Raw genomic sequence first — 15,992 nt, 5'->3', positions numbered from 1 at the left:
GATTCATGCAAACTAAAAACATTTTTTCCCCCGATGCAACGTCGTTTTCAATGAGCGGGGTAGTGTTTTAGACTTCAGTAGAAGCCCCTACACATCTAAGCGGTATGACACTGTAGGAAAATGATTGGGACTGTCACTGTCATGGGACTTGTCAGCGTCTCCAAGGATACGCAGGAGAAGCAGCAGAGTCTGCCTTTTAACATCTGGTTAAGGTGGTCAAAGGGTTGTTTTCATGTGTTCTTTTTAGGGTTCTCCTACATAGAACTTATGTTTTCAGGTTGAAGGCCATCTGATTTATAGCACCGGCTCCTAATCTAACCTTTCTATGCTTCAATGCTATTCTACTTTGAATGTTAAAAAAAAAATGACAGTAAAGGAACAGTGAACAGTGATGCATCAGTATGTAATGAGCTGGGAGTAACGATGAGCTGACCTGATGCCTTCTAACATTACAACTAAAAATGAATAAAATGCCTTTTTCATTTGTTTCTTTTGTTTTGATTGTGACATACATGTGTGAGAAACAATGAGAACTTTTAAATGGTTTGTGCTTGTGTTTGTGTGCGCGTAAGTCCCTGAAGACAACAAGTCCCATCTCTCGCCCTGCTTGCCAGAGTTGCCGTCTCTAAGCTGTGCTAATCGATCGGTGAAGGAGGAAAAAGGGCCAGCTTTAATGTGTTGCATGTGAAGGATTTAGTGGAGAGCACAGCCATTGAATCAATGGAGTAGAAAATGCATCATTAGGACAGTGTCAACTCCCTCTGCCCCCACAGACACACACACACACACACACACACACACACACACACACACACACACAGTTGCAACAACCCTCACTCAACCGCCACTCCCCCCCCTTACCCCGAGTGCATTGAAAACGTCCACATATTCATACAATCGCATGACGTGAGGCGTGCACAGAAAAGGCACGCATGTGATGCTTCAGCTCTCATAGCACAAAATAAAATACCTTCTTAAACAGCACTCACTCTGAGTGCATCCCATGAAACATGAATGCTCGAACACCCACTTGTATGAGCTTGTTAAAAGCTCCCCTGATGGCAAAACACAGACATTAAATGTCCCAAAAATCCAGGCAGACGAATCACCTCACTCTCATCCTGCCGCTGCCATTTTGTCAGGAAATGTTTTGGGGGGGACTAAATTTAGCTTTTCATGATATGAATTATTAAAACTGCAGTGACTCCTGTGACGAACTTAAAGTCTGAACCCGGACATACCAGGTCAGTCACTGTGGGAAATTTATTGAGGCAGAGACTAATAAAACAATGTAGGACAGATAACAAATGGGCATTTTTGAGCTCATGTTACTATAGTTCAATGTATTATATGGGAATATTATACTTTAGTCAGTGGAAAAACCTCTTAAGGAGTGTTTGGACTACTGTGGGACACCAAAACGCTCCTTCAAAAACATCACTACACAGCAGTATAGGATTTATAGATGATGATGGTGATTTTTTGGTTTCTTGTGTATAAATACCATTAAGAGACAGACTATACCGGCCCAGTGTGTGTGACAGTTGTGTGTACAATGTGTTTTCATCATCTGTAGTCTGCTTTACTAAGAGATTTTGTTATGAAATGGTACTTGTAGGTTTTTCTTAGTTGGAAAAAACTGACAGTGAAACACGAACCATGAGTCACACCTGCTCACGCTGCACTCGCTTAATGGATCTAAAATTAATATGTTCAAAAGTTGCTGTGTATCCCAGCTACTGTTTGGATTTGAATGGGGATACTGACTGACTGAAATGATCTGAACATAAATTCAACATTCAGACTGCAGCAAAGTTTATTATACTTTTTTCATAGACAGACAGACAGACAGACAGACAGACAGACAGACAGACAGACAGACAGATAGACAGACAGATAGATAGATAGATAGATAGATGGTCAACAGTCAGACAAGGACCAGGCAAAGCTGATTAATCAAGAATCCATCTCCGGATGAATCATGTATCACTAAGAAGACAAAGTGACAAAGTGAATTCTGTCATGGGAGTGGTCCCATGTCTCATCCCCCTGGTAAAACACTTACAGGATAAAGACTCCCATTAATATTCCTCTGTGCTCCTCTCCACTCCACCTGCCTCTCTCTTCTCCTTTCCTCTCCCTGTCCTATTATCCTGCCTCAGCGGACATCCTGTCCTGTCCCGTCCGCCTTGCCAACCTGCAAGATGGAGATGAGAGGACGATCCAAATGCAGAAGGGGGAACATGAATCATTACACTTCCTGTTGTTGCACACCGTCCGGGGAAGGAAGAGAGAGGACGCCCCCGGGGCTCCGATTGATTCCGGAGACTTAATTGGGTTTATTAGCCAAGATGTTGGGCCCCGTGAGGAGGCTCCCAGAGGCCGCGGAGTTCCCCCCCCCCATCCCCATTCCCACTCTTCTGAAGGAGAAAGCCTGCGTAATTGTTTTCCCTCCATCTTCTGTGTCATTGTCAGATGGGTCCTGCGGGATTATTAGCAACCCCAGGTCCCTCAATAATTCATCCAGAGCTATTTATACACAGATGGAGAGTCCTCTAAAGTCTCCCCCAGTGAGATTATCTGACGCTTAGACAGACAGACAGAGAGAGGGAGAGCAATGAAGAGAAACCGGGCTACAAAGGGAAAAGCACGAGAGAGACAGAGAGAAAATGGGAGAGACGTACAAAGAGAGTAAGAAGGATGGAGAGAGGCAATCACAAAAAGAAATGCAAAGACGAGCAAAGCAAGTTTGACAGTGAGAATGAGAGACAGCGGTGGTTTAGGTAGGCACAATGACAATGATTCTGGTGTGCATTGAGTTTCAAGGTGAAACTCTCTGCTCTGCTTTGGCAAAGTGAACAAAAGCACTGTCCCGGGAATAGCATATCCTCACACAACACACATTAATGGCTTTTAATCTTCCCCCCTTTTTCCTTCATTTAACACAATTAAGATGTTTGCAAAGCTAACATGGACCACTAGTCGCTATAGGAAGGACAGATGAAAGACACTCATGGATTTCCATATACAAAGTAAACACAGTTATCCATCCTTTCTAACGTGTCAGTGCGTAAGACCAACAAAACAGCAGCCAGCCATTTCTTAAATCACCTAATAATTCACTAACATAACATTAACACATTAGCATATTAACATTAGCGCATTAAACAGCTTCTAATCCCAAACAGATAGTGGCTGGGCTACACAAGGCTGCGCGACTGCTGGCTTTTAATAGCTTTGCAGATACCTGTGTCTTTCCGCCTGCAAGTTAAGGGGACATTTTGTTGTCGTCAGACTAATGAAGCCTTTGGCGCACAAAGTTGATTTTCAAAGTCCCTTTGTTGGCGCTCCAGCCGCAGATAATTATATATATTCATCCCCTTTGGCAGTCACTTTTATCCAGCTCATTTAGAAAGCTTGGCTTCCTCTTGGACAAATTGGGACATTGAAAGGCAGATTGGAGTGATAGTTTTTACATTTTGCATCGATGGCACATTAATCAGGGCAACTATGGCTATGGGAAAAGTCTCAAGCGCCCTCTGAAACACAAGCCATTTATCTGTAACAAATAGTATCGCTGTTAAAGCTATGCCTTTATCTAAATGCATTGTTTCATTCTGTATGAATATCTTCCGAAGTAAAATTCTAATTTCCCAAAACATGGGAGCTTAAACCCCTTCAACCTAAATCTAATAAACTGCAAATAAAATCTGGGTTTTGGAAATGGATTTGAAAGCCTAAAGCAGTTCACACACACTGAGGTGTGTCAGCGAGAACATCACCTCAAAACATAACTGCATTTCTATGGATGCTGTGAACAGCAAATCTGCTCAGTGAACATTTGACTAAAACCTCTGCTGTTTCTTTTTAAGATAAGTTTCAAAATGTTTTCCCTTGTATAAAAATATTAGATAGAATTCAGTATCTTTTATACATGAGAATAAAAAATGTTTGGATGGAAATGTTTTCAGAAAATGCCAATGCAAACTAATTTGGTAACTTTTTAATCAATGACTAACAATCAATGGTAAACTGAGTATGTCACTTACTTTTAATTGCTGTTTGCAATGAAATCATAATGAATAATAACACCTAGGTTTATAACACCTGCTTTAATGGACATAAAAATGATGTTGAGGAAATTCACATGACTGAACCTTTGTCTTATAAAAGGCATAAACTGTAACACTACAAATGACTAGTGAATATACTGTTTGGTAATTGTGAAATAACCATTCACTTGAGTTCAGTTAACAGTTTACTATTTATTACTGATGGTTATTATGGATTTCTACCACTAGTTTGACATTTCTTCTAAACTACTGGGAAAGTTTTTGTTAGCTTTAGGTAAAGCCAATGCCAAATTAATTGCTGCTGCCCACTGCGTCCTTACAGTATTGATGAACAGTCTATAAAGTAAGAACACTTTTCTCTCTCTCTCTCTCTGCTACACCCCCCCCACACACACTTCTGTTGCTCCGGGGAAAGCAAAGCTTATCAACTACCCAGTGCTCACACACACTCACACACACACAGACTTCACTGTCTCTATCTATAAACCCCATGAAATCATTCCACACCAAGTGAAGCAGGCTATGTATAGGTTTGGCCAGGGTTCCATCTCCTGTTCTGTGATTAAAGGACCAAACTAATAGGCTCTGTCTCATTGGGAACCTGTGTGGGGCTGGGAGAGACCTCCGAAGCCATTAAATTGCAAATCTGTAATAATTTGCTGAAGGCTTTCTGTCCAGATCATTCCCTGGGCTGATTTGTGCATTGAGGTAGCGTTCTGAATGGCCAAGCACAAACCCAGCTGAGCCCACCAGCTAGCCAGCCAAGTTAGTCTACAAGGGGGCACGCTCCAGATGCGCACACACACACACACACACACACACACACACACACACACACACACACACACACACACACACACACACACACACACACACACACACACCATATTTACTTTGCAAGAACCACAATACAAAGTTTCACAGAGTCCTTTTCACTTAATTTGCACCAACAGTCTGCTTCTAATTAAAACCAAATTAAATAAAGGCGTGAGCTAATACGCTTCATAAGTCCATGCAAGTTCAAACCTCCTGTTTGAGGTGCAGATTTGTGGAATGGAACCCTCTTAAAGACCATAAAAGATATTTTCTACATCAGCTTACATGTGATGAACACGAACGCTCGGTTATTTTTTCCAGACAGCTAGCTGAAGACATTTTCTTTCTTTTCTTTTTTTTTTTTTTTTTACAAAATTATGAAAGACTTTTGGGTGTTTAAGGGTCCATGACCATGTTGGACAGGGGGCTTTAGATTGCAGGCAAATCCCACGTCCCAGCTTGTTAACTTGTTATTTAACCCTGTAACAACAAGTTACATATTTGATACCAGAGTTTTTGAGACCACTGTGATTTTTTTCCTCCTGAAAACCTTAAATAAATTGCACAATACACTTTTAAGCAATAAGTTGCACAGAATTGCTGAATGTAGCGGCAATGATACATATTAAAAAGTAATATATGCACATTTTTAATAATTTCTTAAAAAAATGCCAGAGGTTCTGGCAAATATTTAATTGTTTAGACTTGACAGGGTTAAAACTACAGGTAAAAGCTGGGAAAAATAAGACACTGAATCAAGCACACGTGATTGTGAAGCACATCTCAAACCAGTGCCAAGTAGACAATAATTTAGACATAATTTTACACAGTACAGCAAATACAGATTTCAACTAGTTTTTCCATAAAGAAAGATCTGGTGGTTCTTCAGCTTTAACAGCTAGTCAGTTCCAAACTAAAATGAAACATCTGCATTACAAAAAAAAAAGGAAGAAGTTTGTAAATTTTTACTGTTGTTACTTTTGGCACTTGAACTTCTTTCAGAAAAAGAAAAAAACAAACAAACCGTGGGTTTCCCAGGATTTCTGCTGCATGAGATGAAATGCATATTGCATTAAATTTTGATGCAACACAGCTGAAGCATGCCAATGACAATAGAAAACCTCTGTAATGCAGTAAGAAGTTGTTTCTGCCCACAAGCGACCGACGCTGCTGCACCCTCACGTGAGCAACTTTAAATAGCAGTCAAGATCAAACTTCAAAAAGTAGCATGTGAGGAAAATCCACAAACAGACACACACACCACTGACAAGTATACAAGCCCAATTAACATGTTGTCAGAGATCATGCTAATATGGAGGGCACTTGCTTATTTACCCCTGGGGCACCTGGGCGCTGCAGGGGTCTAATTCTGCTCCCATCCCAGGAAGGTCATTCTCCCTTCTCAAGCCATGATGGCCACAGAGTAGTGCTTAAATCTGGCAAAATGCAGCCTATAAATTACAGCAGAGGACAGAGGGGTCAGAGCCTGGCATGGAACTGGGCCAGGAGCTATCAATCTGCCGGGGCCAGCGAGGGCGACATCTGTCTCTGGGACTCCCTCACTCTTTTTACTTCTATCTCTGCCTGTCGTTTCCCATCCCTGCTTTTCGGTCTTTTCTTTTCAGCCCCTTCCGTCTTCCCTTTCGTTCCTTTTTCTCACTCCGTGTCTGTCACTGAACAATCTCTCCATGCCTCCATTTTTAGACTGCACCTTCCTTTACAATCTCCACTCTCCTTCTTTTATATCGCTCTGCCTCTTGATATTCTCTTTTTGTCTTTGTGTGCAGCCCCCACCCAAGCGCTCTCCTCCATGGATCTCCCTTGCCTCTTTTCACGCATTCTCTTACATCATCCCTGTTTCAACATGTCTCTAATTCTGCTTCCCTCTCTCCTGCTCTCTCCCCCCAGTCTCTCTCGCTCTCTCTGTCTAGAGCTCCTTGTCGTTTTACGCACTCTTGCACCATCTCCCTCTGCAGCGATATGTTTTGGTCTATCTGCTCTCCAACCAGCAGGACAGAATAAAGCCTTGATGTACTTTCCCTCAATGTGATGCCAATATCATTTGAATGGTAATATCTGATGGCAAAATGCACATTTTGGAGGGAATGAAAATGGACCCAGTGGGTATTCAGAAACAAATACAAATTTGATATACAAATTCAAAGCTGATGTCGTTTAGGATTGTGCAAACTACACATTTTCCCCGAACACAAAACTGAGCAGTTACAAACCTTTTCTGAAGCAAGTAGCTAACTCATGAAACCACACTTATATATTACAAAGAGAACAAGTAGTTTTGATATGAAGCTAACTCTGGAAGTCAAAACTTGTCAAGCCTAATTTACAACAAACATGTCTTTTTGGTTGATGCTTTTCCTAGTTTTGTCAGAACATCTTGCACTACATTTGCTACCCAAACCCTCGAAAACTTCCACATAACTTATTAATCATCCTCCATTTTCTGAATCAAACTTGCCTTTGAATAATTGAGGGGGCTCTTTGAAAAGCCCTAACCTCCATTCCCACCTTCCTTTTACAAGTCAACGTGGTGCATTTTTAATTGGAGGGGGCATGAAATAGGCATGAAGGGAGATGGGAAGAAACGGAATTGGAATCAGGGACGCTCAAAACGTGGCAGTCATGGCGCAGCGTATGAGGTTGTACACAAGCATACAGAGAAGGCTAAATATGCGTCTGGCCTGACAAGTCACACATGCTTGACAGCCCATAAGGTGTTTTCTGCGTGCAACGATAGCACACGGCTCATGTAATCCCTGCCTTAGAATATCCTAGCAGACGGACCTAGATACGCCACTTTGAGTTATGCTTAGCAATTTGGTTGAGAATAAACATCAATTCAACTTCCTATAAAGCATAAATCTCCAAAGCCGAATGATTTGTTTAGTCTACATGAAACAGTCTTGTAGGGGCTAAAACGGTAATTGAAAGTACATGCATTACAGTCTGAAAAAGCTGTGTCTGTTTGCAAGGTAATAGCAATGATTTGCTTTTGTGATATTAAAACCAAATTTAGCCTCGAGAACAATATAAGAAAGGGTCAAAACAGAAACAATATTAATCTATTTGAACGGGGACTGAAAGGAATGAGAGTCCTTTGGAGCCGGATATGTAACAAGAATTAATGCTTGCAGGGTATGCATTAATGGGCCATTGCCACAGTTGGCTGTGACAAACTTTGGTTCTATTTTTCATATTGCTGCTGTGTCATGCTGCTATTTCCTTGTGGAAAGCCTCTGCAGTAGAGAGATGCAGCTGGGCCCGTTTTTATGAGCATACTGAGATTTTGAATCAGGTTTGGACCCAAGATATATTAGTAAGCATTAAAAAAAGTCACTCTTGAGCGCTACCGTGGCTATGATTGAACTCACAGCACTGTAAGCACATGTGGCACTATGTTTTCTTGTATGCTGATACGCGCAGATCACATAATTCTAAACCGCATGCATATAAAAAGATGATCAGATGACAGATATATATAGAAAATGTATGTATACCTCGCTTTAAATACACAGGTGCACAGACACAGATATGTGTATTATAAAATTTCCGACCATAATGCCTCCTGACTGTGCAAAGCTTGATAAAAGGAGCCAGAAGTTCTAATCGAAAAGGCAAAACACCAGCTTCTAACTTCAAAAACAGAAGAGATTCATAATCCTTTGACTGCTGAACAAAAGGAACTATTGTTAAACCTTTTACACTCAACAACCACATATAGAGCGGAGTGCCTGTGTAGTTGTATGGCACAGATAAGTATTCTAGAAATGAAACTAAATGCAAAATCTAGACAGTTAAACAAAGAAAAAAGACACGTTATATTTTTTTATATTAGCATACATGCAGCTCCATGACCATGCTTTTATATATCATCTCTATCATTTCGAAATACATTAAAATTTTTAAAAACTGAAGGAAACCTTATTAATCTAAAAGGAAAAACAAAGCTCTTCCTCACAGGAAGCTCTATGATTAGTACTGCAGACTTGAACACAATCAGCAGCAAAACAAAATGAAACTCAAAAACAACATGTAAGACTTTCCAACATTTCAAAATTATTGCATTCTCCATCTCCACAATCGGCCACCGGTGCTTGAAGCAGGGGGCGTGGAAGTAGTATTAAGGGTAGCTAAAAGATTGAGGAGGCCCAAAGCATCATCTTTTAAAAAATTTACCACAAAGCACAATAATATTTAACTGATGCAAGAGCCTTGAAAACAGAAAACATTTACCTCTCCAAGGAGCACTTGTCAAAAAAAGGTTGTTTTTTTTTCATCCTCTGAAAAAAAAAAAGCACACGGGGGCAATGAACACAGCAATAAGAAAGCAAGATTAGGAAACAAAGACAGAAAAAACGCAGATTGTGGTGCAAGCATCTCAGCAATCTTTTTATGAAAAACTAAAAAGCCAAATGTTGATGAAAGATTTAAGGCATGCTTTATTTGAACTCAGCCCTGGGTTAACTCTGTCAAAACACAAGAAAGCTTTTATAATGTACATACAAGTCTTTCAAAGAGTCACCTTAAAAAGTGTTGGAAACATCTGTCACCGCCACTGACCGCTGTTGGTCACAACTTTATCATGTGGAACAGGTTTGAACCACAAGGCAGTTGTTTTTAATTTTTGAATTCTAATTATACAAAATGATGTGCACTGTGTTAGTGGAGGAAAGAAACAGTTATTAGAAAGTATGCTGTTGTTATTAACAAAAAATATTAAAAAAGAAAAAAGAAAGTTTGCTGCAGGTTGAATGCTTAGTGTGTGTCAGTTGATTTGCATCAATCTTGAGGACATGAAATGAGGTGAACAGGCAGGTGCACAGCCTTCTCTTTACATAATCTCTCTGTGTATGTAAAGGTCAGTGGTTTAATGAGAGGACTGCCGAGGTCAGGGGAGCCAGAGGGCTCCACCTCTCTGACAGGCCACATAACTCCAAACCTGCTGTTAGCATGCTAATCCTTGCACAAGCTCCATGAGCACTCCCTCCTTTGGCTTGGTCAGACCATCTCTCAGTGTGACTAACTGGCTCCCCGCTCGGCCATAAGCCAGCCCCCATCTGACAGTCCCCTCCAATAATAATGGACAACAGAGGCAGCACTGGTTTGACAACGGGCCTCGTGACAAATTAGACTCACTGTACTCCTCATTCTGGCTCCGCCTCTCGATTTCTTCTTGTTGCTTGGCAGTTCTGGGCTCTGCCAGGGCAGTGGGCGCGGTATGGCGCCGGTTGTTGAGTTTACTTTGGTATGAAGTGCCTTCCTCTACGACACATGTTGCCTTTCTCCCTGACGAAACACTCGAAATCGATGCGTCTTCATAAAATTGGAACACAATGTGAGACCTGAGCGTGCATTCTGAACGGCGCTGAGTGGAACACGGGCCAGGGAGACAAGGAGCACATAAACATACACACTCACTCACACAGTCATCCCAAACTGAATGCGAGAGGAGGAGAGGGAAGGATCCCACAGAGAGGATGATGCAACCGGAGTGAAATTTTTCGGCCGGAACGCATGCTGCATTAACGCAGACCTGCAGGACGAAAACACACACCCGTACTTCGTTCTTTTTTTTGTTCAAAGCTAAATTTGGTTTTATTGCCCCATTTTTTAAATAAAAAAAATAAAAAAAAATTTTTTTTGCATCCAACAACCTGTAACATATAATTTCCTGAAAAAAAAAAAGATCCTTTCATGTTACTGGCATCGTGACTTTCTGGCCTCACCGAGAATGATAAGCCAAATGAGCTGTTCTGTTCTAAATCTGCTTGCCTGACAGATTCAGGTGAAAGAGCTATAATATCTAAAGTGAGGGAATTCGAGAGAACCATAACTCCCTTTATGACCTGCACAGATTATAGTCCCCATCTGCAGCATAAGGCATCTGCAGTATGGGTAAATTTAAACAAGATTACAGTCGGTCATTACACTACATCTCTGCTTATTTGATTTCAATCATATTCCATCGTAAATATTCAAATAAATTTCTGCAGTATTGATGGACTTATAAAATGGTTTAACAGCCAATCCATTCCTTTTCATTGGGTTAGTAGTGTCTTGTGTAAGTTGAGAAAGCCTTATGAAAGGGTGTAGTCTCAGCCAAAGACCTGTGGCGCCTCGCTTACATCACTTCCCAGGTCAAAACGGACAATTTGGCCCAACTCTAAATGAGTTTTCAACACCTGCCTTGACTTTGAGCAACTCTCCGGCTTTGTAACTACTTTAACTGTCTGAGCCTATGGCGAGAGCCGCTGCTAATGTATTTAGTTTGACCAAGGACAAATATATTACTCACATTAAATAAGCACCAAATGAAACAATGGCCCTAAAACAAACTTGGTGACAGTTGCGTTTGCTAAGAGGAAAGGAAGATGCTGACAATAAAGGTTTGCCAAGAAATACAATGCTGTGTAATGATGTGACAACAGTAAACAGTAGATAACACCTTTGGTTATTAAATGTGCTCCCCCGTATCATCACAGCTCAATTGCCCCAGTGATTATTACACGAAATCAGGTTGATGAATAGTGCTAGCAATCACATCTACACCTGCTCTTCTTGAATGGATCTCCACCTCCCATGCAGCATTGCCAGAGAAAAGAGAAAGGGTTGGCTCTTTGTGCTCGCCGTCCCGTTGTGCTTGGTAGCAGCAACAGCAGCAGCAGCAGCAGCAGCAGCCGGTGACCATTATAAATGGCCTCTATTAGCATGGCTGAGTCGCAGAGGGGAGAGAAATAAAATCATTGGGAGAATGTAGGCCTGCACTGGTGTCCCTGCGCCCGCTATCAAGCTCTGTCGACCTCCGTCCCAAGCTTCCCTCCTCCCAACTCCCTCCACCCCTCCATTCCAAGGGGACACAATCCTAAAGACTAGATTACTAATGATACATGGGGTCATTATGGGGAGGGCTATGGCAATAGTATCACAGGCACAGCTGACAATAGCAATAAGAGGGGTAGCTTTCTTCAGCGGTAGCATTACCATAGCAAAGGCTGTTCTTTATGCCTGTTGATGTATAGCAGAAAAGGATGAGGGTCTTTTATTTCCTGCCATAGCAGAAAAAGCTGTGTATTATCTTCCTGAAAACCATGCTTATGTCTTTGTTAAAATGCCATGTCTCTGCAAGTAAAGTTAAATGAACACAAAAGTATCCCCAGACAAGGCATTACCATGTTAACAATAACAGTTACCAGCTACGTGCTACATGGAAAAGCGGAGGTAGAACAAAATTGTAAAGTAAATGGCAGTCGATCATCTACAATCTGTGGTTCAAGCTGGGGCTTTGTACTACCACAACCATTTCAGAACAAGATGCACTGTCACCGAACACACAAGGTGTCAGTGCATAAAGTGAAGACAAAAGAAGAGCGAAGGAAGGGAAGGAATGAATGGAATCAAGCAGAGTTAATGAAAAGGAGAAAAGATGGAAGAGGACTTTTCTGCTGGACAGTTCTATAGACTTCACTCCACTGGAGCATTTCACACCTTAAAGGGTCATCATGCCCTCAGCTTGATGCTCTCTATTCTATAAGAGGACAAATGCAAACAGTCTGAAGAAACTGAAAGGAAAGGGGAGAACCACACATATGCGGAAAAGCTGACGGGGAAGCGTAGCAGCTTGAAAGCCAGTTTAAACGTGTTCATACATAAAACTGCTATCAAATTCATTCAGATGGATTCATTTCACTTTCATTTCTGCAGATCAGTAATGGTGATCTCTTTCGAAAACAGGTTCTTCATACGTATATTTTAATATTTGCGAACTGCATTTATCTTGCTGTGATGGCTTACTGTACCTAGTTCATGCGATATTGTGCAGTCTTCAGTAAGCCCAGTGTGACGACAGTCGGTCACTTTGCCCGTTATCCGTGGGATGTACTGTCTTTTACTGCTAATTTGGGCATCTTCTACGGAAACCTCAGGGTGCGGGGGAAATGCGGCCTTCAAACAGCTCGCAGTGAGCCAGTGAGCTGGTAAGCCAAGGAGTAGCTGGTGCCTCGAGCTAGTTAAAATATGAGCACAGCGGGGGCTCGCTAATGAAAGCGGGGGCTCAGCCTGGGAAGCAGGACCGTATATCGCAGTTAGGAGACAGTTCTTAGAATCAGCTGGCGAGCCATGCCTATAGTTCTGGGGCCACTGGTGATTAACCGTCCAACAGGGAGTCTCTACTACAGCTGGGCTATTAATAAAAGATACACCCCCCTCCTCCTCCTCCTCTTCTCCTGCCTCTTTGGTTCCCTCAATGTCTGCACACACTCTCTGTCCTCTGGAATTTATTTGTATATCATAATCATTTCCTGACACATGGTGGATGTCACACATTGTTTGCACGAGGCAAAGGTTCAGGGTGGGGAGGGGGATGATGGCTTAAAAGGCAAAGGAGAGGGGTCCTGAAAAGTGGCAGCTTACTTTTCACCCTGCGATGTGTCCTGCAGGTATAGCAGATCAATTTGTGACCTCTCACTAGATGGTGATTTCCACAGAATGACTATTCCCGTGAGAGTAGAAAATAAAATGCAAGGGTAAAGCACCATCATTCATGCTGGAGCACTTCAATTCTTTATATTACACCAGAAGGGCATATAACACTGTTGCATCAAAAGTTTATGATGATTCACTGTCGTCAATTCTATAACAAAGGCAACCCTGACAGGGTCAGTCATTGTTGGTACAGAAAAAGCTATTAAGGCAGTATTTGATTAGAATATTTCAAAACCGGTTAAAATAATACCTCTATATGCAATCTCCACTTTAGTGCGATTTCTTCTTCTTCTTTTTTTTAATTTTTATTTTTCAGGGGGAATCACTTCGATCACCCAAACCTGAAACACTGACAAAGGCTTAAATGCTGCACAAAATTACAACATGCTCATAGTCCTTCCACTGTTGCACACGTTCGTGTACATGTGCACGCGCACACCCTCCCTCACTCACTCCCTTCCTCCCCCGCCAACTCATCACAACCCCCACCCAACTACCCCCCAACACACACACACACACACACACACACACACACACACACACACACACACACACACACACACACACACACACACACTGAGCGACTTACAGAATGTATTGCTTTGAGGCAATCAAACAGCCTCCCTGCTATTGCAACGTGAAAACACCAGGTTAATAATCAGGATTCAGCAGAGTGAATGAAAGCACGTTTACAACCGCTGGACTAGATGTGTGAATACTCCCGTGCACACTATAGGAACATTGGTCCTCCTAAAAATCACACCCCACACATATTCATGCCGTCGTGACTCCCGATTCGTGACACTCTTATGCTTGCATGTGTGTGTTTAATAGGGTAGAAAATGAAGCACTGAATTTGGGAGCCAGTGACAAGTCAGACGCTGGAAATAATGTCCCCCTCTACGTGCCACAAATGAAACAAAATGAGAATAAACATGCAGAAAAGTCATTCAAGCTCCAGCACTATAGAAACAATTGGCCAACAATTGCGCTGCTCTACCTATTAAATCCCGCATGATTCAGGCTCCCCACTCTCACCAAACGTGTGACAGATTTCACTCTGGCAAAAACAAATAGAGCCATAGGTGTCGCGGGGAATATGGGCATAACCCACCTTTGTGCATGCCCGTGAAGCGGTCTTTGAGCACAGTGAGCTCGTAGATTTTGCCGAACTCCTCGAAGAGGGGCCGGAGGTCCTTCTCATCCAGGTTGCGGGGGATCTGACCGATGAAGAGTTTGATGGCATCGTGGTCCTTCATGGGGATGGTGGCCGGGCATCCCGCCGGGCTGTGGCTGTGGTTTAATCCGTTCACGAGCCCGTTCGTGCTGGCGGAGACCACACCAACACCGTGCACCGTGCCGTCCACCTGCCCGTTGGTTAAAGTTGCCATCTTCGGACCGGCCAGTGAGTTGGGATGGGTACAACAGCAGCAGATGGTAATGGTGGAGTCTCGTTTTACGTTGGAAAAAAGCTGGTGGAAGTCTTGGTCAAAATTTGGTTCCGAGACCAAGCCGTACCAGGGATGGTTCCGCTCTCGTCCTATCAAAGCCAGTATTTACAATGATTTGAAAACACATGAAGCATTTGGCGAAGACGCATATCAAAAGCGCGCAGTGCCGTTGGTCCCGGTGGAGGCTTTGATTCCTTATATTTATGTCCTAACCAATAACTCGTTCATTGATTTCATAAAAGAGAGAGAGAAAGAGAGGGAAGAAGAAGGGGGAGGGAGAGAGAGAAGAGAGAGAGAGGGAGAGAGACCAAGAGCGTTCACTGTCTATTTACACCCACGTTCCTTCGTCCCAGCTTCTTGGCACCCTTTTATTTTTTTTGCATTGAGGAGTCTGTATGGGTGTCTTCTCGGTTTAAACGAACAGGGTCGGTTCGATCTCTGCCAGAACAGAGGGGAGGTTAGAATAAAGGGGGGGCGCTTTAAACTCGGCATATATAAACCCAGCATATTTCTGTCCCCCCCTTTTCTTCAGCAAGTAGACAATGGTACATTCCACCGAGGGGAGAGGGTCTATAAATAGAGAGATATAGAGAATACGGTCCTTTGTGCTCCTACTCAGAGCAAATAACTACACTTTCAAGAACTTAAGAATGCAATACTTGGGTGACTGACACACACACTCACACACACGCAGATACACACAAAGACTCTCACACACACACACAGTTTTTATCAGGAGTAATAAGCCGTACAGCTATTTTCAGAAATTTACCTACTATTAAGTGAAAATAAACATTGACCACAAATTGATGGTGTCTGCGGTTAATCGGAGGTTTATTTATTGTTTTGTGTGCTTAAGTCACTCTGCATATCCTTCATCCACCTTCCTCATCCTCGACGGCAGCAGCAGCGAGTCGCTGCATCCTCGCTTCGCTCCAGGACGGTGGACAGCTCCGTGGTGCTGAAACACAGCCTTGCAGGCGAAGCTCAAAAATACACGAATGGAGAATTCCTCGCACGGCTTCGACTGTTCGCTGTTATCAAAATCAAGCACAGCTCTTTGCAGCGGTTTAGACTACGTATTATTATTACTTTCTTCTGCCGTTTCGAAAGTCACACCGAATAGATTATTTCATTTTCAGAAAGGGGAAGT

At 42.5% G+C, this 15,992-nt stretch overlaps 1 protein-coding gene across 13 annotated transcripts in view; it reads right to left on the bottom strand.

Annotated features, from left to right (window-relative positions):
- Positions 1-15,205, bottom strand: part of celf4 (CUGBP, Elav-like family member 4) — an 88,337-nt gene extending 73,132 nt beyond the window's left edge. For all 13 annotated transcript variants that reach the window (XM_063474510.1, XM_063474515.1, XM_063474513.1 and 10 more), the window contains exon 1: positions 14,503-15,205. In XM_063474510.1, the coding sequence (XP_063330580.1) occupies positions 14,503-14,779 (277 nt within the window). In that variant the 5' untranslated portion in view covers positions 14,780-15,205. The remainder of the gene's footprint in view (positions 1-14,502) is intronic.
- Between the last annotated feature and the right edge of the window lie 787 nt (positions 15,206-15,992).

This window comes from Pelmatolapia mariae, linkage group LG5 (assembly GCF_036321145.2).
Source record: "Pelmatolapia mariae isolate MD_Pm_ZW linkage group LG5, Pm_UMD_F_2, whole genome shotgun sequence".
In the NCBI taxonomy this organism is placed as follows: domain Eukaryota; kingdom Metazoa; phylum Chordata; class Actinopteri; order Cichliformes; family Cichlidae; genus Pelmatolapia; species Pelmatolapia mariae.
This window is presented reverse-complemented; position numbering and strand designations above follow the sequence as displayed.